Raw genomic sequence first — 27,239 nt, forward strand, 5'->3', positions numbered from 1 at the left:
GGGAAGGAACAAATGAATGGATATGAAAGGAAGTAAATAAATGGAAACAGATTTGACGGTAAAGGCATGACAAGAAATAACCTACCCCGCGTTTGGGATAGGTAACTATTTTTAAAGAAGGGCAATCTGACCTTTGCTGCAAATAACTCATTACTTTTATTTTAGTAGCAGGACGCCTACTGGTGGCACAGATTGCAACATCTGTGCATTTCTCCTTGGAAATGGAATGTATGGTCCATCGCCGTATCTGAAATATTAACCAAGAGATTACATATATTGAATAATGCAAATGATGTAGACGATTTTGTTGAAACACAGCGTCCTTTTACAAAGGACTTTACTGATAAACCTTAAGGACAGCTGCTACTGAAGTCACAGATTGGGCTTAGGCACACTTAAATAGACTGATCTAGCCTGGAGCAGGGAACATTGGGATGTTGTCCTTTCATTTTTTCTTTTCCGTGTAATTATTATTATTATTATTGGCTGACTGATCGAACCCAAAGGGTGCTCATCAATGGTTCAATGGCACAAATACAAGATGGGTGACACCTGGCTTGAGAGCAGTACATGTGAAACGGATCTAGGAGTCTTGGTTGACCACAAACTTGACATGAGTCAACAGTGTGACGCGGCAGCTAAAAAAGCCAATGCAATTCTGGGCTGCATCAATAGGAGTATAGCATCTAGATCAAGGGAAGTAATAGTGCCACTGTATTCTGCTCTGGTCAGACCTCACCTGGAGTACTGTGTCCAATTCTGGGCACCACAGTTCAAGAAGGACACTGACAAACTGGAACGTGTCCAGAGGAGGGCAACCAAAATGGTCAAAGGCCTGGAAACGATGCCTTATGAGGAACGGCTAAGGGAGCTGGGCATGTTTAGCCTGGAGAAGAGGAGGTTAAGGGGTGATATGATAGCCATGTTCAAATATATAAAAGGATGTCACATAGAGGAGGGAGAAAGGTTGTTTTCTGCTACTCCAGAGAAGCGGACACGGAGCAATGGCTCCAAACTACAAGAAAGAAGATTCCACCTAAACATTAGGAAGAACTTCCTGACAGTAAGAGCTGTTTGACAGTGGAATTTGCTGCCAAGGAGTGTGGTGGAGTCTCCTTCTTTGGAGGTCTTTAAGCAGAGGCTTGACAACCATATGTCAGGAGTGCTCTGATGGTGTTTCCTGCTTGGCAGGGGGTTGGACTCGATGGCCCTTGTGGTCTCTTCCAACTCTATGATTCTATGATTCTATGATACTACAATGGGTATACCGCCCTATACCCACAGATCTCAGGGTAGTTCAAGAACTACTAACAACACGCCATAGAAGAAATCTATTCTGTAGATTGTAATTGTTGTTACGTATTGGAAATCAATAAAACTAATGTATGCTTATAGAAAAAAGGCACTACAAGTTCCAGCAGCACCGCTTTCAAAAGTTCTCCTCATGATCCCCTAAAGGCTGCAGTTTCCACCTTGCCATAAGCCGGTAGGTGGCCACACAGGCCCTCGCCCAGCCCCCCCTTCCTGAACTTTTATGATTATTACTACTATCATCATCATTATTAATTTCTCTGCCTCCAGAGCCCCCTGTCAATAAGCAGGCCTAGCCCACCCCCTTCTTCTTCTTCTTTGGTGATCCCTCGTAGCCGAGTAAGATTGTCTTCCATAAACATGGTTTTAACAGTGAGTCCATAAGTGACTGTGGAGGCCAATTCTGGACCCACACGTCCTTCCACAGTGGGGACATTGTTTCCGGGCAGGAGCTGATCACGGTGTGGATTTGCCTAGCGTGCCTTCCTCCTAGCACATTTCTCCCTTGCGTCCTGAGTTCGAGTGTCTTCAAAGACCATGACACTTTTTGTAAAGGCTGTTCTCCGACTGGAGCGCTCGCAGGCCAGTGTTTCCAAGTTGTCAGTGCTTATACAGTGGCACCTCGGGTTAAGAACTTAATTCTTTCTGGAGGTCTGTTCTTAACCTGAAACTGTACTTAACCTGAAGCACCACTTTAGCTAATGGCGCCTCCCGCTGTTGCTGTGCCGCCTCCTCACGATTTCTGTTTCTATGTGAAATTCTTGTGTAATTTCAATTCTGCCCGCTTTGAAGATTTGGGCAGGTATCCCATCAGATCCACTGGCTTGGTTAGTAGTTACAGCTTGGTTAGTAGCTGTAAACAACTCTCCCAGATTTGGACATACTGCAAGCTCATCTCTAATTTGTTTTTGCGGGATTGGGAAATTTTGGAACAAGAAGGAGACAGATTAAAACTGCAGAGTTTTGACAAATTAAAAAACAAAGTACGAGACTGGCTTCATTATTATCAAATAAGGGAGACTTATAAATTGGATAAGAAAATTGGTTTTCAGGTGGAAAAATCAAAACTGGAAACAGAATTGTTAGATCCTAAAAGTAAGAATTTGTCAAGAATGTATAACTTGCTGTTGAAATGGAATACACAGGATGAAACAGTTAAATCTGTTATGATTAAATGGGCACAAGATGTTGGACATAACATTATGATGGCTGACTGGGAACAGTTATGGACCACAGGTATGAAGTTTACGGCATGTAATGCCTTAAGAGAGAATATAATGAAAATGATTTACAGGTGGTACATGCCACCAGTCAAGCTCGCAAAAATATATCATTTGCCCGACAATAAATGTTGGAAATGTAAAGAGACTGAAGGTACATTCTTTCACCTTTGGTGGACATGCCCAAAGATTAAGATCTTTTGGGAGATGATCTATAATGAACTGAAAAAGGTATTTAAATATACCTTCCAGAAGAAACCAGAGGCCTTTCTCTTGGGCATGGTCGGCCAATTGGTGTTAAAGGAGGATAGAATTTTTTTTTTATGTACGCCACAACAGCAGCAAGAATACTTATCGCAAAGTATTGGAAAACACAAGATCTACCCACCCGGGAAGAATGACAGATGAAGGTGATGGACTACATGGAATTGGCTGAGATGACTGGCAGAATCCGAGACCAAGGAGAAGAGTCGGTGGAAGAAGACTGGAAAAATGTTGGTATAAAATTATGTGGTTTTAGCAGAAAAGATATAAAGGATTAAGCAAAAATGAATTGGTGAAAGAAGAGAATGTAAAATTACAGTATATTAAGATAAATTATTAAGATAAAAACAGCTGGAAAGGATTTGCTGAAATATCTAACTGAGCTAGAATACAAAAATGGGAGGTGTGAGGAGGTCAGGGAAACAAGTAAATGAAAGTTAAGATATGGAAAGGTTGATTTGTTTTTAATTGTTCTTATTTTTCTGTATTTTGTATTTTTTTTCTTTTTTTATTCTTGTAACTTTTTTGAAATTTTAATAATTTTTTTTTTTTAAAAAAAACTTAATTCTTTCTGGAGGTCCGTTCTTAACCTGAAACTGTACTTAACCTGAAGCACCACTTTAGCTAATGGGGCCTCCCACTGTTGTTGTGCCGCCGCCTCACGATTTCTGTTTCTATGTGAAATTGTTGTGTAATTTCAATTCTGCCCGCTTTGAAGATTTGGGCAGGTATCCCAGATTTGGACATACTGCAAGCTCATCTCTAATTTGTTTTTGCAGGATTTGTGAGAGGACTTAAGCAGCTATGGGGTAGTTGTAATTAAGGAGATGTTGGTAATGTTCTTTCCAGCACAATGCAATAACTTCTTTATCTTTTAGAAGTGTGATACCATCTGCTGAGCGTATGCCATGATTTATTGGCCCATAGATGCGTCTTTGTGGCTTCAAAGAAACTCTGTGCATCATGAGTGTTGGCTAAGTGCTGGATCTCTTGAGCTTTTTTTTATCCACCAGGTGCTTTTTAGTTCTCTGGTTCTTCTTTGAACCTCAGCCTTAGCGTTGGCATAGGTTGTTTTTTTTTAGTGGCACAGTTTCTATCTCTTTACCAGATCTGAAAGGCCTTCCTTTTCTTGTCAATCATGCGTTCAAGGTCACCGTCATTCTCATCAAACCAGTCCTGGTGTTTCTTGGTTTGGTATCCAATAGTTTGTTCACAGGCTGCAATAATGGATGTTTTTCGCCTGGTCCAGTGTATTATTATTGTTATTATTTCTTTCTCTGCCTCTAGAGCTCCCTGTCACTAAGCAGGCCCTTGCCCAGCACCCCCTTCCCTCTGCTCGGCCTATTATTAATTATTAATATTTTCATCCCTAATATTATCATCATTATTAGTTCTTTCTCAGCCTCCAGAGCCCCCTGTCAATAAGCCGGCCCTCTCCCAGCTCTCCTTCCCCCTGCTCGGCCTATTTATTATTATTATTATTATTATTATTATTATTATTATTATTATTATTATTTTCATCACTATTATCATCATTATTAGTTCTTTCTCTGCCTCCACAGCCCCCTGTCAATAAGCAGGCCCTCGCCCAACCCCCGCTTCCCCCTGCTCGGCCTATTATTAATTCTTCTTCTTCTTCTTCTTCTTCTTATTATTATTATTTTCATCACTATTATCATCATTATTAGTTCTTTCTCTGCCTCCAGAGCCCCCTGTCAATAAGCAGGCCCTCGCCCAGCCCCCCCTTCCCCCTGCTCGGCCTATTATTAATTATTATTATTATTATTATTATTATTATTATTATTATTATTATTTTCATCACTATTATCATCATTATTAGTTCTTTCTCTGCTTTCAGAGCCCCCTGTCAATAAGCAGGCCGTCACCCAGCCCCCGCTTCCTCCTGCTCGGCCTATTCATCATCATTATCATTATCATTATTATTATTATTATTATTATTTTCATCACTATAATCATCATTATTAGTTCTTTCTCTGCCTCCAGAGCCCCCTGTCAATAAGCAGGCCGTCACCCAGCCCCCGCTTCCCCCTGCTCGGCCTATTATTAATTCTTATTCTTATTCTTATTATTATTTTCATCACTATTATCATCATTATTAGTTCTTTCTCTGCCTCCAGAGCCCCCTGTCAATAAGCAGGCCGTCACCCAGCCCCCGCTTCCCCCTGCTCGGCCTATTATTAATTCTTATTCTTATTCTTCTTCTTCTTATTATTATTATTATTTTCATCACTATTATCATCATTATGAGTTCTTTCTCTGCTTTCAGAGCCCCCTGTCAATAAGCAGGCCCTCGCCCAGCCCCCGCTTCCCCCTGCTCGGCCTATTATTAATTATTATTATTATTATTATTATTATTATTATTATTATTATTATTATTTTCATCACTATTATCATCATTATTAGTTCTTTCTCTGCCTCCAGAGCCCCCTGTCAATAAGCAGGCCCTCGCCCAGCCCCCGCTTCCTCCTGCTCGGCCTATTATTTATTATTATTATTATTATTATTATTATTATTATTATTTTCATCACTATTATCATCATTATTAGTTCTTTCTCTGCCTCCAGAGCCCCCTGTCAATAAGCAGGCCCTCGCCCAGCCCCCGCTTCCCCCTGCTCGGCCTATTATTAATTATTATTATTATTATTATTAGTAGTAGTATTATTTTCATCTCTATTATCATCATTATTAGTTCTTTCTCTGCCTCCAGAGCCCCCTGTCAATAAGCAGGCCCTCGCCCAACCCCCGCTTCCCCCTGCTCGGCCTATTATTAATTATTATTATTATTATTATTATTATTATTATTATTTTCATCACTATTATCATCATTATTAGTTCTTTCTCTGCTTTCCGAGCCCCCTGTCAATAAGCAGGCCCTCGCCCAACCCCCGCTTCCCCCTGCTCGGCCTATTATTAATTATTATTATTATTATTATTATTATTATTATTATTTTCATCACTATTATCATCATTATTAGTTCTTTCTCTGCTTTCCGAGCCCCCTGTCAATAAGCAGGCCCTCGCCCAACCCCCGCTTCCCCCTGCTCGGCCTATTATTAATTATTTATTATTATTATTATTATTATTATTATTATTATTTTCATCACTATTATCATCATTATTAGTGCTTTCTCTGCCTCCAGAGCCCCCTGTCAATAAGCAGGCCCTCGCCCAACCCCCGCTTCCCCCTGCTCGGCCTATTATTAATTATTATTATTATTATTATTATTATTATTATTTTCATCACTATTATCATCATTATTAGTGCTTTCTCTGCCTCCAGAGCCCCCTGTCAATAAGCAGGCCCTTGCCCAACCCCCGCTTCCCCCTGCTCAGCCTATTATTAATTATTATTAATTATTATTATTATTATTATTTTCATCACTATTATCATCATTATGAGTGCTTTCTCTGCCTCCAGAGCCCCCTGTCAATAAGCAGGCCCTCGCCCAACCCCCGCTTCCCCCTGCTCGGCCTATTATTAATTATTATTATTATTATTATTTTCATCACTATTATCATCATTATTAGTTCTTTCTCTGCCTCCAGAGCCCCCTGTCAATAAGCAGGCCCTCGCCCAGCCCCCGCTTCCCCCTGCTCGGCCTATTATTAATTATTATTATTATTATTATTATTATTATTATTATTTTCATCACTATTATCATCATTATTAGTTCTTTCTCTGCCTCCAGAGCCCCCTGTCAATAAGCAGGCCCTTGCCCAGCCCCCGCTTCCCCCTGCTCGGCCTATTATTAATTATTATTATTATTATTATTATTATTTTCATCACTATTATCATCATTATTAGTTCTTTCTCTGCTTTCAGAGCCCCCTGTCAATAAGCAGGCCCTCGCCCAACCCCCGCTTCCCCCTGCTCGGCCTATTATTAATTATTATTATTATTATTATTATTATTATTATTTTCATCACTATTATCATCATTATTAGTTCTTTCTCTGCCTCCAGAGCCCCCTGTCAATAAGCAGGCCCTCGCCCAGCCCCCGCTTCCCCCTGCTCGGCCTATTAATTATTATTATTATTATTATTATTATTATTTTCATCACTATTATCATCATTATTAGTTCTTTCTCTGCTTTCAGAGCCCCCTGTCAATAAGCAGGCCCTCGCCCAGCCCCCGCTTCCCCCTGCTCGGCCTATTATTAATTATTATTATTATTATTATTATTATTATTTTCATCACTATTATCATCATTATTAGTTCTTTCTCTGCTTTCAGAGCCCCCTGTCAATAAGCAGGCCCTCGCCCAACCCCCGCTTCCCCCTGCTCGGCCTATTATTAATTATTATTATTATTATTATTATTATTTTCATCACTATTATCATCATTATTAGTTCTTTCTCTGCTTTCAGAGCCCCCTGTCAATAAGCAGGCCCTTGCCCAGCCCCTGCTTCCCCCTGCTCGGCCTATTATTAATTATTATTATTATTATTATTATTTTCATCACTATTATCAAGATTATTAGTTCTTTCTCTGCCTCCAGAGCCCCCTGTCAATAAGCAGGCCCTCGCCCAACCCCCACTTCCCCCTGCTCGGCCTATTATTATTATTATTATTATTATTATTATTATTTTCATCACTATTATCATCGTTATTAGTTCTTTCTCTGCTTTCAGAGCCCCCTGTCAATAAGCAGGCCCTCGCCCAACCCCCGCTTCCTCCTGCTCGGCCTATTATTAATTATTATTATTATTATTATTATTATTATTATTTTCATCACTATTATCATCATTCTTAGTTCTTTCTCTGCCTCCAGAGCCCCCTGTCAATAAGCAGGCCCTCGCCCAACCCCCGCTTCCTCCTGCTCGGCCTATTATTAATTATTATTATTATTATTATTTTCATCACTATTATCATCATTATTAGTTCTTTCTCTGCCTCCAAAGCCCCCTGTCAATAAGCAGGCCCTCGCCCAGCCCCCGCTTCCCCCTGCTCGGCCTATTATTAATTATTATTATTATTATTATTTTCATCACTATTATCATCATTATTAGTTCTTTCTCTGCCTCCAAAGCCCCCTGTCAATAAGCAGGCCCTCGCCCAGCCCCCGCTTCCTCCTGCTCGGCCTATTATTAATTATTATTATTATTATTATTTTCATCACTATTATCATCATTATTAGTTCTTTCTCTGCTTTCAGAGCCCCCTGTCAATAAGCAGGCCGTCACCCAGCCCCCGCTTCCTCCTGCTCGGCCTATTATTAATTATTATTATTATTATTATTATTATTATTATTATTATTTTCATCACTATTATCATCATTATGAGTTCTTTCAGCGCCTCTCTTCTATCCTCTTCCTCCTTCCCAGTCAGGCGGTCGACGTAGCGAGGCCTCCGTGAGGCCCTTAGCAGTGAGGTCGGCGGCCGCGTAGGCGCGGCGGAGTGGGTAGGCCTCAGCCCGTCTCCATGGCGACGCGGAGGCCGGGCCCGCTTTAGAGGAGGAGGAGGAGGAGGAGGAGCAGGCCTCCTTCTCCTCCTTGCGAGGCGGGCCTCTCTCGCCGCCGCCGCCGAGGGCGGGGCCAGCTCGGCGGACGGCCCATCCGGGGAGCGGCGGCCGCCCTCCTTTTTTCTTTTTAACCCCGCCGCCCTCCTTCCCTCGAGCCCGCCGCCCTCCTCTCTCCTTCTCTCTCTCCCTCATCCCGCCTCGCCCGCCCGCCCGGCCGGCGTCACGCAGCGCCATGGCTCCCGCCGGCGACCGCGAGGGCTACTGGGGGAAGCCCACCTCCACCCTGGACTGGTGCGAGGAGAACTACGTCGTCTCCCACTACATCGCCGAGTTCTGTGAGTCGACGCGGGTCGGAGCGTTCAGACGTGCGCGGCCTCCTTAACGCGCGGTGTGGTGGTGGTGGGGGGGGGAGAGGGAGGGAGGGATTGACGGATGGGCTTCTTCCCCGACATCCCCTCAAGGGTTGGGGGTCGGAGGGGTGGAAGGAGGCGTGATTTGGGAAGGTCGTGAGCACCGCCCCCCTCCGGAAAATAATTAGGATTATTATCATTCCCTTAACCGTAATTTTGGCCCCCGGGTCTTTAGGGATTAGAGGCGGTTTCCAGATTATTTAAAAAAAAAAAAACAACAACCTCTAAATGGGTAGATAGGGCAGGAGTGGGAAAACTATGGCTGCAAAAAACCACCATAGGTGGGGATTTTGTTTTATTTTATTAAATTCCCACGCCGCCCCTCATCCGAAGGTCACACGGGGCGGTTTGCAATGTAAGAATGCAAACATGAACTAGGTAACGGGGGAAAAGAGGGAAGTAGAATTCAAACCATGTGCATGTATATTATACATGCGCATATGTAAAAACCAGTTAAAACCGTACCAATAATTGCAATGAACTGGCACAGCACCAGCCTATTATAATAATTTGTATGTATTTGCTGCATTTGCATCCTGCCCTCTCCCCCCCCCCCAGGATCTCAAAAGTGTTTTTCCTTCTCTTCATTGCAAATTTGCCTTGGGCAAGGCAATTATAAATAAATGAATCCCCGCAACATCCCTGCAAGGTAGGTTAGGCTGAGAGAAGGCGGCTGGTTTGAAGTCCCATCTTCCCCAAGTCCTAGTCTGACCCTCGGACTTCTGCACCACATTGGCTCTGACTGATTTAATAGAGCCGCGCTGTGGCAGATAGTTGTGCCATGCATGCATTGCGCATGGGGAAGTAGCAAAAAGGGCCCGTTGCAAATTATTCTTCCCCTTCCAATTAGGGTTATGTTAGATTATTAGGTTGGTGCCTGATGGCTACCCCACTGTGGGTATCATAATTATATACTTATCCCAGGGAGGTTAATCCGAGACGGGATTATTCCTAATTGAAAAATTGCAAACTGTTCTGTGATCCTTGGATGAAGGATCACAGGAATTGCCTCCCCCAGGGCTCAAGGTGGCTTACAGATAAACTAAAAGGTAAAGGTAAAGGTACCCCTGCCCGTAGGGGCCAGTCTTGACAGACTCTGGGGTTGTGCACCCATCTCACTTAAGAGGCCAGGGGCCAGCGCTGTCCGGAGACACTTCCGGGTCACGTGGCCAGCGTGACATCGCTGCTCTGGCCAGAGCCAGAGCCAGAGCCGCACACAGAAACGCCGTTTACCTTCCCGCTGGTAAGTGGTCCCTATTTATCTACTTGCACCCGGAGGTGCTTTCGAACTGCTAGGTTGGCAGGCGCTGGGACCGAGCAGCGGGAGCGCACCCCGCCGCAGGGATTCGAACCGCCGACCTTTCGATCGGCAAGTCCTAGGCGCTGAGGCTTTAACCCACAGCGCCACCTGCGTCCCTACAGATAAACTAAGAACAGCTAAAACAATAGGAGGAGACATTAAGAAACAATTAAACATTGATGGATAGCAAATATATTAAAAACCTACAGATCATTACGATAAAAACAGCCCAGCGCCAGCACTTTCATTAAAAGCAGTCAGTTCCCAAAAGCCTGTTGGAATAAGAGGGTCTTCTTCTTTGGCGATCACTTGTAGCTGAGTAAGATTGTCTTCCATAAACACGGTTTTAACCTTCCACATAGCTCACCACACCTGGATGGAGCTTGTAGGGGGTGGAATAGGGATGCCTTTTTGCAGGTGTGAGGAACCTGTGGCTCTCCAGGTGTTGCTGAACTATGGTTGGCCACTGGGACTGGTGGGGTTTTGGGAGTCCAGCAGCGCCTGAACACCACAAGTTCCCCACCTCAGACTTAGTGGTATCCTATGCAGATGGCCAAGGGGACGTTTTGGAAACATTCTAAATCAGCCGCCCCACCCTATAGAATTTGGCTGGGGTGTCCTGCCAGATAGTGGCGAGAGAAACATCTTGCAGTGTATATTCTCCGCTGGTTGCTTTTGTTTTAATACCCTGAATATCGAGTGCCACTTCACAGATAATATTTCAGGAAGGGAATGTTTTAAAGGGTGACACATCTTGTTTATCTGTCTTAGGTATCAATAGCTTGCCTTTTTTAATAAAAATAACAAAAATACTCTGGGTGACAAGTCACCATCTAAAGCATAAGCTAAAACACTATCAGACTTGTTGTTTTTGGCATCTGTCTGTCTCAAGAGACAGTGGAGTACATGTCCAGGGGTGAAGTCAAACCGCTGTGTTAACAGCACCAAAATGATCTCCCTGGGGCACAAGCCTGGGCGGTGTGTCTGGAGACCCTGGGCTGCTCAGATGACAAGAGCCCCTTCGTGGTCTCGCTGATGTGGTCCAAAGGAAAGCAGAGCAAGACATTTGGCACCAGCTTGGCTGCAGGAGTCGCCGGAAGGTGTACAAGGCGTGTCTTAGGGACTCTGGATTTGTGTAGGGTTTATTCCTTAGCCTTTTCTTCCCCCCCTAGGATATCCCGCAAGGCAGCCGAGGTTTAGGGTCAGAGTTTTATTTCTCCTAGGTGGCCAACTTCCCAGGTGGACGAGCCCCGTCTGCCCCTCAATTCCCTCTACAGTACATGCAGAAACTGCCCTCTTGACGGTTGAACCCACTGTTAGTCTTGTCTGCTCAATCTGCCGGAGCCTGTTTTTGCATGCAAAGGAAGCCCTCGATGTACTGAGGGTTTGAGACTCATCTAATATCATCACCTGGTTTAACCTGCCATTGGAAGCCATTCCCAGGGTGTGACTGCTTTCGCCTGCTGACAGCTTCTAGACGCCTAATCAAAACTAATACCTGCTTAAAACCACCCAGAACCACAGCAACAACAAAAAAAACCAGATTCCCAAAACCATTCTGAACAACGCACAGAAGAATCTGATGCGCTGGCAACACCCAGAGAATCAGATGCTGCCTCCAGCAGAGATCAGGATAGGTTAGAAAGGGGAGCACAGTCTGAGGTGGACAACTGCTGGAGCACCAAATGCATTTATTACAAACTTGAAAGTGAATGGCAAGGGTCGTCAGCACAGTGTCCTCATAATGTTGGATTACAAGTCCCATCATCCTTGGCCATTGGCCATGCTGGCTGGAGCTGTTGGGAGGTGTAGTCCAATATGTGGAGGGCGCCACATTAATGGGCTTGTTCAGCTTTCTTAGTTTCCCAGTGACTCAATGCTGGTTTCATATCCTAGTTTATGTATTTGCATAACTGAGATTTGAGATTCTTGAAACTCAAGAATGCTGAATTTTGGGGACATTGGTCTGCTCCTGCCAGGCACCTTAGTTCTTAAATAAGGCTGTGCGCTCGAGGTCACTTGTTGCCACTTAGTTGTGATCTAACCGTTAGAGACCCCAAGGATCCCCATGGGACAAAACACTTTGTGATACTCTCTCGTGCTGTTGTGTGGCAGATGAGTCAGCCTTTCATAAATCCCAGATGATATTCTGCAGCGGAGGCAAAATTCATTTCAGTTTCATTTATTGGAAGGATGTCTCGGGTGTATTTTCCAAAGGGCAAAGCAATGCTGTCCCTACATGCTCAAGAGCCTATGACTCTTTCGAGCAGAGTGCTGGAGCAGATGGAAATTAGCATCTTCGTTTTAAGTGTTTGTCAACTTCATATGCATCCCTTTGCATTCCCCAAGGAAAGGATGTCATGGCAGCTAGTTGCCAAATAATGGTCAGGAATTCCCTTCAGGCTCACACACTCCCTCCTCTCCCCATGTGTGCGGATTCCCTCATCTCATGCCTGGTTTCTCCTAGTCAAAGTTTGCTGTTCTGCTCCAATTGGGGAAGCTTTGGTCCACACTAACCAGGAATCGCCTCCAAACAGCGATGTGAAACAGTTTCTGCCGCAGAGGCAATTCCCAATATGCTGATTGCAGTTCACCTGATTTGGGCGATAGGACAGTTTATAATTTGAACAATAATAATAATTTGACGATACCAGAGCCCTACCTTTGTTAGTGCATTTACTTAATCCCAGGGTGCAAGTCTTTAACCTGATGAACACGTCTTGCTTGTATGGTTCCCTTCTCAATTTTGCTTTCTCCCATCCCACTCTTTGCATAAATTCCCTTCAAAAACTAAATGGATCCATCCAGAGGCCAGGGCAGCCAACAGTCACAACTATTAGGAGTCATTCAGGAGCCTCTGCACAGATTCCCTTAACACTATTGGAGGTTTTCAACCTTCTTGAGTCCAAGGCTCCCCTGACCAACTATATTCTTTCTGCAGCTCCCCTGTGGAGAAATGCCCTCTGAGCCTCAGAAACCCAGCTATGTCACCCCTTGCCTGCAGAGCCGGCAGCCCCTCACCCCTTTTCAAACAACCTCCCCTGTGGAGGGTTCCCTCAGCCTCTCCTCTCCCCTTTCCTTGGGAGTCCTCTGGGCAGCCACCGCCCCTGGGTTCAATAACACTTATTCCCGGTTACATTTGTACAGGATTGCTGCCATGCACTCTGTTCTGCACCACTTTGTTGTTGTTTTTTTATAAATATTTATTAAAAGTTTTTGAATACAAATGCAAATGTACTCAACAATATAGATATCATGACAAATTTTCAAAATCTCTTTGGACTCCCTCACATCTCCCGCTCCCATTTACATCTTCTTAAATTTTAACCAGCAAATTATCATCTTCTTTATATTCCTAGGTCCCATTCTTTTAAACCTGGTCTACTCATTCTCCAAATGATTTATATTTCCCTCAATCTACTTGTCATCCTAATTCCATCTAATTTAATGGTGGTCAATTTTTTATGATCTAGCATCCTTCTTAACATTCAACCAAATTACAATGCTTTTTTAAATAAATCTTAAATTTCTTCCAGTCTTCTTCAACCTTCTCTTCTCCCAGGTCTCGGATTCTGCCAGTCATCTCGGCTAATTCCATATAGTCGATCAGCTGCATCTGCCATTCTTCCAGTGTGGGTAGATCTTGGGTTTTCCAGTGCTTAGCAATAAGTATCCTTGCTGCTGTTGTTGCATACATAAAAAATGTTTGGTCCTTCTTTAACACCTTCTGGCCGACAATACCCAAAAGGAAGGCCTCTGGTTTCTTAGTGAAGGTATACTTAAATACCTTTTTCAGCTCATTATATATCATTTCCCAGAAAGCCTTCACTCTAGGGCAAGTCCACCAGAGGTGAAAGAATGTTCCTTCACTTTCTTTACATTTCCAGCATTTATTATCAGACAAATGGTATATTTTGGCAAGTTTAACTGGGGTCATGTACCATCTATATATCATTTTCATTACATTTTCCTTCAAAGCGTTACATGCAGTGAAGTTCAACCCAATGGTCCACAACCTTTCCCAGTCCTCAAACATAATATTATGCCCAATGTCCTGTGCCCATTTTATCATAACCGATTTAACCATTTCGTCTTGTGTATTCCATTTTAACAGCAAGTTGTACATTCTTGAGAGTGTCTTAGTCTTAGGTTCTAACAATTCTGTTTCCAATTTCGATTTCTCCACCTGGAACCCTAACTTTCTATCATTTTTAAAAACTTTGTTAATCTGAGCGTAATGTAACCAGTCTCGCACTTTATCTTTAATTTTCTCCAAACTCTGCAATTTCCAATTGTCTCCATCTTTTTCTAATATTTCCCAATATTTTGGCCATTTGGCCTCCATATTGGGTCTTTTTCGGGCCTTAGCTTCCAGCGGTGAAAGCCACCTTGGAGTTTTATTTTCCAATAAGTCTTTGTATTTTGTCCAGACATTAAACACTGCTTTTCTGACAATATGGTTCTTAAAGGCCTTATTGATCTTAACCTTGTCATACCATAGATATGCATGCCAACCAAAAGCATTGTTAAAACCTTCCAAATCCAGAACGTCAGTGTCCTCGAGAAGTAGCCAATCTTTTAGCCAGCAGAAAGCTGCGGCCTCATAGTACAACTTTAGGTCTGGCAGGGCAAAGCCCCCTCTTTCTTTCGCGTCAGTTAATATCTTAAACTTAATTCTGGGCTTTTTGCCCTGCCAGACAAACTTAGAGATGTCTCTCTGCCACTTCCGGAAGCACTCCGTCTTGTCCACAATCTGTAATGTTTGAAACAAAAACAACATTTTTGGCAATACATTCATCTTGATAGCGGCAATTCGGCCTAACAAAGAAAGTTTCAATTTTGTCCAACTATCTAAGTCTCTCTTAATTTCTGACCAACATTTTTCATAATTATCCTTAAAAAGACTGATTTTTTGCTGTTATGTTTACCCCTAGGTACTTTACTTTTTTAACCACAGTTAGTTCTGTCTCTCTCTGAAACCATTCTGACTCTGTATCTGTCAAATTTTTCCCCAACACTTTAGTTTTCTGTTTATTTAATTTAAATCCCGCCACCCGACCAAAGTCTTGAATCAATTGTAACACTCTTTTCGTACTAGATTCTGGCTCCTGCAGAGTCAAAACTAGGTCATCTGCGAAAGCTTTAAGTTTGTATTGTTTCGCTCCGACCTGTATTCCTTCCACCAACCGGTCCCCTCTAATCATGTTCAATGTTCTGCACCACTTTGACCCCAAAGGGTTCCATCGACAAAAGCACACTTTGTTCTGGTCAAACAAGCAGTCAACATTTATAAGAATTATGTACTCTTCTTATAATAGGTTACTAGCTGTAGTCTCATCAAGACCTGTAGCCTAGTTAATGCCGGTAAAGTCTCAAACCCTTTAATTGCTAAAGTGGAAGTCACAGCTACCCCGTAAAAAACAGCCACCTTCGTTACCAGACACAAAGACTGAAATCCAATGTGTGCAATATATAACTATAAATTATGTAAAAATCTTGCCTTCCTTTTCTGATTGGTTGTAGTCTAATAAGTAAATTAGTAATGTAGCAACGGTGTTAGATGCCAGCCTTTATATAAGAAATGCTTGGACTATTTAATAAGTTGTATTTGCACCATTTTTTGAAAACAATTAGGGTCAGGGAATGCCCAGAGGACCTAAATTGCCATTTTGGACTTCTTAGTGGCTCACCTTAACTCGTTTAGCAGTTCAAGCTGTGTCCATGCACAATTTTCAAACCCGTTCCTAAAAAGGGACTTAAAATTCAGATTGAACGCTACCTTGTCCAGATTGAATTATTTTATGATTTCCTGTATCCAGATTTTACTTGCAGTTCTAATAGAGAATTGAGACATGTAAATGAATACCAGGTGGCATTGTTTAAAGTTTAGAACAGCTGAATATTGGTGCAAATCCCTAGGGAAGCTTTTGTCCAGTTTTGCCATTGGGGAAAATACAGTAGCTGTACAGGATCTGTGTTGCTAGACCCTTGCAGGTTAGCGGCTTCTCCCACAGTCCTGGAAACCACATCACAAGTTTTGGTCTGAATTGTCAGATCATTATTTCTACCATTCCCCTTTGCCCAACCATGGCCAAGAGCCAAGGGAAAGCGTAGTCTGAACCAGCAGTCGTTCTTCATGAACAGTAAGGATTCTTGCATTCCCTCAGGCTAGGTCAGTGGTTCCCAGACTTCTTTTCCCCATGGACTGCTTGAAAATTGGTGAGGGTCTTGGCAGACCACTTGCCTCTTGTGGCAATTGCAGTGCGCTGTGCTAGATTGTTTTTGTTGCTTCTTTTGTTTCTTAAATATTGTATTTTATTGTGGAATTCATAGAATTCGAATTGCAATACAGTAGAATGCAATATAATAAAATAAGTAGTAAAATACAGTTAAAAAATCCATATGAATGTGCCATCTTCAACTACGAACCCACACCGTGAAGCAATGAAACTTCAGACCACTGGGTAGGTGGGAGAGAGCGAGCGAGCAAGGCTGGAGATTTGCAGAACAGATGCTTGGAAAATCCAAGAAACCTTTAGTGAGGCCGCATCATCATAGCTTTAGCTAGAACCCCACACTACATACTGCAGAGGCGGCATTTGATATGGTTTGCTAGTAAAAAGAGTAGGAATATGGTTGCTGTAACCGCAGCTGTTGCATGCTGGCACGTGCCTGAATTCAGACCCTTTGTGGCCTGGGAAATTTTGACCCCTGCCCTACTCTCTGAAGGCTGTTCCCCTCAACAGAGTGTTATTGTTCTGGTGATTCAAAGCCGACACGCCATTCTGCTGGTAAAATGACAGCGTTGGGCCTTTGTGACTCAGCCGCACAAGTCTGTCGTAGAATAATCTGGGCTGATGTCACTTGGTATTTACAGAGACCTGAGCAGGCACATGGAGAATAAACGTTGAGCTATTCAGGCATCCCAAGTCTGAAGAGTTAGGTGTGTTAGAGATGCTATCAGGTGCAAGAAGAACAATGACACCCAATAATTCTTATAAGGACTCGAACGTGAAATGGTTAATGGCTTTTTAACATCTATATGAAGCCGCTGGGAGAGATCATCAGGGGGTTTGGACTGGGTGTCCATCAATATGCAGATGATACCCAGCTCTACCTCTCTTTCAAATCAGAACCAGTGAAGGCGGTGAAGGTCCTGTGTGAGTGCCTGGAGGCGGTTGGAGGATGGATGGCGGCTAATGGATTGAAGTTGAATCCTGACAAGACAGAAGTACTGTTTTTGGGGGACAGGGGGCGGGCTGGTGTGGAGGATTCCCTGGTCCTGAATAGGGTAACTGTGCCCCTGAAGGACCAGGTGCACAGCCTGGGAGTCATTTTGGACTCACAGCTGTCCATGGAGGCGCAGGTCAATTCTGTATCCAGGGCAGCTGTCTACCAACTCCACCTGGTACGCAGGCTGAGACCCTATCTGCCCACAGACTGTCTCGCCAGAGTGGTGCATGCTCTAGTTATCTCCCGCTTGGACTACTGCAATGCGCTCTACGTGGGGCTACCTTTGAAGGTGACTCGGAAACTACAACTAATCCAGAATGCGGCAGCTAGACTGGTGACTGGGGGCGGCCGCCGAGACCACATAACACCGGTCTTGAAAGACCTACATTGGCTCCCAGTACGTTTCCGAGCACAATTCAAAGTGCTGGTGTTGACCTTTAAAGCCCTAAACGGCCTCAGCCCAGTATACCTGAAGGAGCGTCTCCGCCCCCATCGTTCTGCCTGGACGCTGAGGTCCAGCGCCGAGGGCCTTCTGGCGGTTCCCTCATTGCGAGAAGCAAAGCTACAGGGAACCAGGCAGAGGGCCTTCTCGGTGGTGGCGCCCGCCCTGTGGAACGCCCTCCCATCAGATGTCAAAGCGATAAATAACTACCTGACATTCAGAAGACATCTTAAGGCAGCCCTGTTCAGGGAAGTTTTTAATCTGTGATATTTTACTGTATTTTTGGTTTCTATGGAAGCCGCCCAGAGTGGCTGGGGAAACCCAGCCAGATGGGTGGGGTACAAATAATAAATTATTATTATTATTATTATTATTATTATTATTATTATTATTATTATTATCTTCTGATAAACATACGCAACCTGTCGTTAAAATCAGCTTCCTTGTTAGAGGCCTTGAAATTGGCCAGTGTAACAGCAGTCCCTAAAAAGATACTCAGGGGGGCCAAATTGATGAAAATGACATATCTGTTAACATCTGTCTTGGGAAGGCATTATTTAAACTAGAGGTATTCAACGTATAGAACAGGGTTTCTGAGCCACATCCTTCACTCGCCCGGCTTCACATTTTCCTCAAGTGTTTTGCCTGACTGAAGCACTTTCTTACGCAGTTTGTGGAGTGGTTAGAGGGTCAGACTAGGACCTGTGAGACCAGGATTCAAATCCCCCACTCAGCCACCAGTAAACTCAGTGGGTGACCCTGGACCAGTCACAGTCTCCCAGCCTAACCCACCTCACAGAGGATAAAATGGGGAGGAGGAGAGCCACGTACAGTGGTACCTCGGGTTACATACGCTTCAGGTTACAGACTCCGCTAACCCAGAAATATTACCTCGGGTTAAGAACTTTGCTTCAGGATGAGAACAGAAATTGTGCTCCGGCGGCGCAGCGGCAGCAGGAGGCCCCATTAGCAAAAGTGGTGCTTCAGGTTAAGAACAGTTTCAAGTTAAGAACGTACCTCCGGAAACAATTAAGTACTTAACCCGAGGTACCACTGTATGCTGCTTTGAATTCCTTAGAGGAAAAGTGGGTTTAAATACAACAGTAAATATTGTGATAATGTCTCTTGCTTGCCTGAGTGGAGGGAGTTACAGATAGGTAGCCGTGTTGGTCTGCCATAGTCAAAACAAAAAAAATTCCTTCCAGTAGCACCTTAAAGACCAACTAAGTTAGTTCTTGGTATGAGCTTTCGTGTGCATGCACACTTCTTCAGATACCAGGTATCGTGTGCATGCACACGAAAGCTCATACCAAGAACTAACTTAGTTGGTCTTTAAGGTGCTACTGGAAGGAATTTTTTTGTTTTGAGTGGAGGGAGGTGTGTGTTGAAACTTCTGGTTTTTGTGTGGCTGGAATGTAGCCCACTGTACAAAACCCATTGCTCTACCCATTTCCCCCCTTTGGCTGGGCCCATGCACCACTGGTATATGTGACCCTGCAAAATATTCCCAGCCCCTGATAGAGAAGAAGAAGCATTGCTGAGGAAGGATGAGCATGGCTTCTGCAGAGGGAAGCCTTGCCTTTCCAAGCTTTTAGAATTAATTCCGCATGTCAGCAAGTGTGTAGTCAGGGGTCAGCAACCTTTTTCAGCCGTGGGCCCGTCCACCGTCCCTCAGACCATGTGGGGGGCCGGACTATATTGTGGAAAAAGAAAAAAAAGAACGAATTCCTATGCCCCACAAATAACCCAGAGATGCATTTTAAAGAAAAGCTCACATTCTGCTCATGTAAAAACACCAGGCAGGCCCCACAAATAACCCAGAGATGCATTTTAAATAAAAGAACACATTCTACTCATGTGAAAACACCAGGCAGGTACCACAAATAACCCAGAGATGCATTTTAAATAAAAGGACACATTCTACTCATGTGAAAACACCAGGCAGGCCCCACAAATAACCCAGAGATGCGTTTTAAATAAAAGCAGACATTCTACTCATGTAAAAACACGCTGATTCCCGGACCGTCCGTGGGCTGGATTTAGAAGGCGATTGGCCAGGATCCGGCCCCCTGGGCCTTAGGTTGCCTACCCCTGAGTAGATGGAGCAACTCATTAGACATGGAATTTCAGAGGATTCTGACAGAGTCTGTCACCAAAGCCTTCTGAGTAAGCTTGTAAATCATGGGATAAAAGGACGGGTCTTTTCTTGTAAGTAAGGGGTTAACCAACAGGAAGCAGAGGGTATGGATAAACAGGCAGTTTTTACAATGGAAGGAAGTAGAGCGCAAGGTCTCCCAAGGATTACACTGAGACCATTTATTTGGTATCAAGTTGGGGATGAGTGGCAAGGTAGCAAGGTTTGGTTTCAGGATGGGAAAACTCAAGCTGACTGGACATCTCCAAAAGCATCTCTCCAAACTGGGTGAATGGGCAACATGATAACAAATAGGGTTCAATGTAAGAGAGTTCAGAAGTGATGTGCATAGCAGCAAAGATAGCTGTGTGTGTGTGTGTGTGTGTGTGTGTGTGTGTACACACACACACACACTATATATATATATATATATATATATATATATATATATACACACACACACACACACACACACACACAGTGGTGCCCCGCAAGATGAACGCCTCGCAAGACGGAAAACTCGCTAGACGAAAGGGTTTTCCGTTTTGGAGGCGCTTCGCAAAACGAATTTCCCTATGGGCTTGCTTCGCAAGACAAAAATGTCTTGCGAGTTCCTGCGGGTTTTTTCCCCCCTTTCCCCCCTTTTCCTAAGCCGCTAAGCCGCTTATCAGCTGATCCACTGATAAGCCACTTAACAGCTGATCGCTAAAAGCCGCTAAACCGCTAATAGCGCTAATCCGCTAAGCTGTCAATGGGCTTGCTTCGCAAGACGAAAAAACCGCTATACGAAGAGCCTCACGGAACGGATTAATTTCGTCTTGCGAGGCACCACTGTATGTGTGTGTGTGTATATATATATATATATATATATATATATATACACATACATACATATATATATATATATCGGGTGTGAACTGGTTGTGATTACCTAGGAAATAATTTTTCGGGCTTCTCATTGATATCTCACCGCTCCACAAACAGCAACTTCAGCGAAAAGAATTGCTAAGAAAGGGACTGAAAATAAACTGTCGGTATAATTCAGCCTCTGTGAATTAGCTTCATTTGGAATGTTTTATGTGGTTACGGTTGCCTCGTCTCACTTAGGGTGATACAGAGCTGGAAAAGATGCAGAACAGGGATAACCAAAGGATTCTGAACCGTGTCCTCAAGAGGAAAGGCTAAACTTAGCATTTGGGGCTTTTAGTTTAGAGGGGGGAAATGACAGATACGGGGACGTGACCGACTGCATGGTGTAGGAAAAAGTCTCTTGGGATCATCCAGTGAAATTGCTGGTTGAACAAAAGAAGATTCTTCACACAGTGCGTAATTAACTTACGGAATTGATGCTGTGGGATGTTGTGCTGGGTGTTACGTTCGACAGCTTTAGAAAAGGGGATTCATAGAGAATTGATCCATCATTTGCCATCAGCCATGGCATTTAATCAACCTATGGCTATTGTTGTGGGAGGGTGGAGAATTTTTTATACATGTTTATATGTTTTTGTTTGTGTATGTGAGTGTGTTGTTTGTTTTTATTTGTGTTGGAAAACCAATAAAAATTATTTTTTTAAAAAAGAAGAGAATTTTGCATTCATGCCCTGCTTTGGGGCTTCCAGGAAACAGCTGGCTAGGCACTGCTGGGAGCAGGATTCTGGACTAGATTCTCCCTTGGCCATTCAGCACTCCTCTTTATCTCTCTCTGTGGCCACTGTTCCTTTGGTTCCTCTTCATCCTGGAAGGCATTTCTTCCCCCACACTATTATCAGCTGGACTGCAGTTCTTTGTTTTAATTCCTCTTGCTTTCAACAATCCACCCTATGAAGTGTTAGTCAGGAAGCATTATGTTCTGTGTCCGACTGATATAGTGGGAGAACCTTGAATGGGCAAAAACTCCGTCACCCGTCCTGGAATCTGTCCAAGGTACAACGTGGGAGTCATCCACGGTTAAGATCGTGCCCTTGTGGTTTTCAGCCTGCGGCATTTTCTAAACCCAAGGTTAGAATTCTGGGTACTGTCAGAAGGAAGACGTACTGTCCAGTTAGTTGTTGTTTAGTATCTGGGGAGGTGCACGAATATCATTCAGAATAATTCCTAAAAATAGTTCTAGCTCTTGGGCTCTTCAGCACCATGTAAACATAGTTTACGGTCCAGTGTTAAAAACTCTAGCATTGCGAGAATGTTCCTAATTCTTGAGAAGTAACATCATGTGTTTGGATATCAGTACTTCAGATTCCAGAGTACTAACTTCAAGGTTTTAGCTGCCTTTTTGCTTTCCTCCCCCTCCTTTTTTCCTTTCCAGCTTCATTAAATTAATTTTTTGTTGTTGTTGTTTAGTCATTTAGTCGTGTCTGACTCTTCGTGACCCCATGGACCAGAACACACCAGGCACTCCTGTCTTCCACTGCCTCCCGCAGTTTGGTCAAACCCATGTTTGTAGCTTCGAGAGCACTGTCCAACCATCTCATCCTCTGACGTCCCCTTCTCCTTGTGCCCTCCATCTTTCCCAGCATCAGGGTCTTTTCCAGGGAGTCTTCTCTTCTCCTGAGGTGGCCAAAGTCTTGGAGCCTCAGCTTCAGGATCTGTCCTTCCAGTGAGCACTCAGGGCTGATTTCCTTCAGAATGGACATGTTTGATCTTCTTGCAGTCCATGGGACTCTCAAGAGTCTCCTCCAGCACCATAATTCAAAAGCATCAATTCTTCAGCGATTAGCCTTCTTTATAGTCCAGCTCTCACTTCCATACTTCACTACTGGGAAAACCATAGCTTTAACTATACGGACCTTTGTCGGCAAGGTGATTTAAAATTTTGCTAAATCTATTACACTCATTCACCTGTTGCTTTATTAATTACTGTTTTGCTTTGATTTTTCTTCCATTCTCTGTGTTAAAAGGCAAGAAAGCCCTTGTATCATCATCTCAAAGGTCCAGCTTGTCAGCTTCAAAGACCTTTGACATGCTATGAGGGCAGACACCCTCTCCTCCTATTTGCCTCCCAGCAGCTGGCATTTGGTGGCATACAGCCTCTGGACCTTTGTGTGCTTTTATATTTATTTCAGATCTTTATAACCAGCAGTTCTGAGGGAGGCTTGCAGGATAAAAACAAACAAGTTAAACTAAACAACAGCGAAATGGATAATACAGTAGCATTTGATGCAGAGATCATCTTCTGGCAGCAAATCCAGTAAATTAAATACATATCATGTGCAGATGTGTGGAGTCTAGGCATTCTATAGCATTTCCTGCTAAAATATTGACTTATTTGGTGTCCAATGCCATTTCCATTCATATTTTAGTAGATTAAACACTTCAGTAAGGCATGCCGTTAGTTTCAACCAACCTGCTTTTGAATATTCTGTCTGCAGCTAAAAGCATGGTTGCCATATCCTGATTTTGAAGGCGATGTGACACAGCTATGGCCAACCTTTTTGCAGGTGCCCTGTGGGTCACACAGCCAACGTAGGAGTGTCTGGCACTCACGCTTGCGTCTGTGCATTGGGATCCTTTCCCCTCTTGTCTTCTGAGACAGGGAGCCTTTAGCGAAGTGGTATCCTGAAGGTATAAAAGGGATGCGGGTGGGGCTGTGGGTTAAACCACAGAGCCTAGGGCCTGCCAATCAGAAGGTTGGCTGTTTGAATCCCCGCTACGGGGTGAGCTCCCATTGCTCGGTCCCTGCTCCTGCCAACCTAGCAGTTCGAAAGCACGAAGTGCAAGTAGATAAATAGGTACCACTCCGGCGGGAAGGTAAACGGCGTTTCCGTGCGCTGCTCTGGTTCGCCAGCAGCGGCTTAGTCATGCTGGCCACATGCTGTACGCCGGCTCCCTCGGCTAATAAAGCGAGATGAGCGCCGCAACCCCAGAGTTGGTCACTATTCAACCTAGTGGTCAGGGGTCCCTTTACCTTTATCCTGAAGGTCCTGGGTTCAATAGCTGGCGTCTCCAGAAGGATCTTGGGTTTGGGAAACAACTGCCGCCTTCTGCATTCTCAGTAACGCGCATGCAGGGAAAAAAGAACGACGGCAAGAATATGAGGGAGATTGCCGGCTCCTTTCCACCCCACCCAAACCACAAGAAGGGAAATAAGCTGTTGGCTTATTCTGGGGGCATTATTGCAATGTTGTCTTTTTTTAATTAAGATGAAGCAGCACTTTCTGTTTCTCCTGCTCCTGCTGCTGCTGCTTGTGTTGATTGCGATCAGTCCACCTCAGCTCTGCCAGCCATCCTCAGATATACAGTGGTACCTCGGGTTAAGAACTTAATTCGTTCTGGAGGTCCATTCTTAACCTGAAGCTGTTCTTAACCTGAAGCACCACTTTAGCTAATGGGGCCTCCCGCTGCCGCTGCACCGCTGAAGCACAATTTCTGTTCTCATCCTGAAACAAAGTTCTTAACCTGAGGTACTATTTCTGAGTTAGCGGAGTCTGTAACCTGAAGCACCTGTAACCTGAAGCGTATGTAACCCAAGGTACCACTGTATGCTAATTGCCAAATGGCACCTTAGACCCAGCACTGCCATGATACGTCTAGGCACCACCAGCCCAGTGAGGGGATGAGTTGCTATTTCATCTTTATACCCCTTTATATTTTAAAATCTCAAAGCAGTTTACAGCATATTAAAACAGCAAAGCAAGCCATTCAGAGTAACACAAATTCAAGCTTCTAGGAAAATACTTCAGATCCTTCTCTATGTGACCTTTTGCTTTCCCCATATTTTTTTGCCGACTTACTTTATAGAGCTGCCTCATGGCAGAAGGACTCAGGGAAGCCCGTGTGGTGTAGTGGTTAGAGTGTCGGACTAGGACCTGGGAGGTCTGGGTTCAAGTCCCCACTGGGTCATGAAGCTCACCTTGGAGTCAGTCACAGCCTCTTAACCTCGATCACAGGGTCGTTGTGGGAATTTACTGGGGGGGGGAACCATGTACTCCTTGGAGAAAAAGGTGAGATACGAATGCAGTAAATAAGTTCTTCTGCTGGCCTGCTAAAGAAAGCTGGAGGAGTCAGCCAGATGGAGATGTCAGTCCCCAAAATGGTATTGTTAATATTCCAGAATGAGTTCCTCCTCCTCTCAGTGTTGCCACTACCAGTTACCATACAGGAATACAATGGTACCTCAGGTTAAGTACTTAATTCGTTCCGGAGGTCCATACTTAACCTGAAACTGTTCTTAACCTGAAGCACCACTTTAGCTAATGGGGCTTCCTGCTGCCGCCGCACCGCCGGAGCACGATTTCTGTTCTCACCCTGAAGCAAAGTTCTTAACCTGAGGTACTATTTCTGAGTTAGCGGAGTATGTAACCTGAAGCGTATGTAACCTGAAGTGTATGTAACCCAAGGTACCACTGTACGTGTGCCCCCATTCCTCATTCACAAAATGTAGCGCTGATTTCCTAAGGCAGTGAACATTTTTTCTCAGTGCCATTTAAACAATCCAGGAACCACCACCACCATTCATAAATTCATGTGGATGCGCCAGGTTTTAAAATGGTTCTCTGCACTATTTCACTAAGGTCAGAGAATGGAAATCTTAAAATTAGAATAAGGAGAGGGGAGGAGGAAAAGGAGAAGGGAAGGTGAGACGGCTGCTATGGATATGGTACACTTTTGCTGGCTTCTGGGCACTAGTGAAGGGAACTGAAGGGAGACAGCATGTTCGAAAGCGTGTGCTAACCCAAGGAATAGTGGCACGTGGGTGGCTTGGAGTAAAGAACTGCTTGCCTTCCACCTTAGAAATCCTGGGTGGCAAATTGGCAGCACCTGCAATGTGAGATTCCTGCCCCCAGCTATTTGGATGGGAAAAGTTCAGAGACTTGGAAGTAGCAACTGCCACTTAGTGAGCAAAATGAAATTGCATAAACCTCTATAAAAGCTGGCATGCTTTCGAACCTAGCGAAAGCTTCCTTCTGAACTTCTCTGGTTGCTCCGCCAAAATATTTGGATGACTTTGCCTGGCTGCCGATTTCCCTGACGCATAGATGTTGTGTTGCTGCAACATATCATGTGACGTGTGACGGTGCTTATCCCCTCTTGCGTAACAGCATCCGTTTCGGGCAGGCAGTTTTAGAATGTGTTTTTATTATGTACCATGCAGGACAAGTGAGCAGCTTAGGAAGAAAGCTAGTTATTCAAATGGCTATGGAAACCCTGATTGTTAATTTTCTTGTAATAGAATGTTTGCATGACGGTGCTTTATTTAGAACTTGGTGCATCTCGTGCAAATACGTGACAAATGATACTGCGCCACAGCCAGTTGTTCTTCCCATGCACCATTTAAAAATCACGGTGAAGGAAGCTTAACGGTGGTTGGGTGTGATGCCTGGATCGTTGAACCATAGTGGTGGTCAAACAATTCACCTCCAGAAGTTGCTATCCCGGAGTCCTTTGTAGGCATGCCCGGTGCCCAGAATGCTTTCCTGAGTTGTAGCCGTTGGAGCAGTCGGTAGGCACCATGAAGGAAGGTCTCCAGCAAGACCTCCTTGCTGCTGTCATCACCTCTTGTCAAACCAGGCTGCGGAGACTCAGAGCCACCGCAGAAAAAGCCCGTTCTTGTCCCCCCCCCCCCCGTATTCTCATGGAGGGGGTATACGAGGATTATCGCAGAGTCCTAGAGAGATGATTAGCGTAGAGTCCAAGAGTGGCGGTCCTTGGAGCATTGCTGTTCTGAGCTGTTAAGGCTTTATAGGGGAAAACCAGTACAGTCTGGTTACAGACGCTTCAGGTTACAGACTCCGCTAACCCAGAAATAGTGCTTCAGGTTAAGAACTTTGCTTCAGGATGAGAACAGAAATCGCGAGGCGGCGGCGGGAGGCCCCATTAGCTAAAGTGGTGCTTCAGGTTAAGAACGGACCTGCAGAACGAATTAAGTTCTTAAACCGAGGTATCACTGTACTTTGAATTGGGCCCGGAAACTAATGGACAGTCAGGGGCAGTCAGGCCAGGTTTGGTGTAATGCAGTCAAACCTCTGTTGTCGTACGTAATCAGTTCCGGAAGCCCATTCAGCTTCCAAAACGTTTGACAACCGAATCATGGCTTCCAGTTGGTTGCAGGAGCTTCCTGCACTCAGCGGAAGCCATGTCGGACATTTGGCTTCCGAAAAATGTTTGAAAACCGGAAGATTTGCTTCTGGGTTTTTCAGTGTTTGGGAGGTGAAGTGTTCTGAAACAGAGACTTTCGGCAGCTGAGGTTTGACTGTAAGCTCAAACTGTCTTGCTCCAGTGAGCAACCTGGTGGCTGATTTCTGAATTCCTTCTAGACTCCCATGCAACCGATTCCCCGAACCCTCTGGTGCAGCTTTTGTGGATATCCATGGCACTTTAGCAGGGACGCAGGTGGCGCTGTGGGTTAAAGCCTCAGCGCCTAGGGCTTGCCGATCGAAAGGTCGGCGGTTCGAATCCCTGCGGCGGGGTGCGCTCCCGCTGCTCGGTCCCAGCGCCTGCCAACCTAG

General features: G+C 44.4%; 1 protein-coding gene across 2 annotated transcripts in view; it reads left to right on the forward strand.

The window, feature by feature from the left end:
• Positions 1 to 8,276: 8,276 nt before the first annotated feature.
• Positions 8,277 to 27,239, forward strand: part of ACER3 (alkaline ceramidase 3) — a 59,564-nt gene continuing 40,601 nt past the window's right edge. For both annotated transcript variants that reach the window (XM_079974143.1, XM_079974144.1), the window contains exon 1: positions 8,277 to 8,613. In XM_079974143.1, the coding sequence (XP_079830269.1) occupies positions 8,511 to 8,613 (103 nt within the window). In that variant the 5' untranslated portion in view covers positions 8,277 to 8,510. The remainder of the gene's footprint in view (positions 8,614 to 27,239) is intronic.

This window comes from Podarcis cretensis (assembly GCF_951804945.1).
Source record: "Podarcis cretensis genome assembly, chromosome: 4".
Lineage (NCBI taxonomy): Eukaryota > Metazoa > Chordata > Lepidosauria > Squamata > Lacertidae > Podarcis > Podarcis cretensis.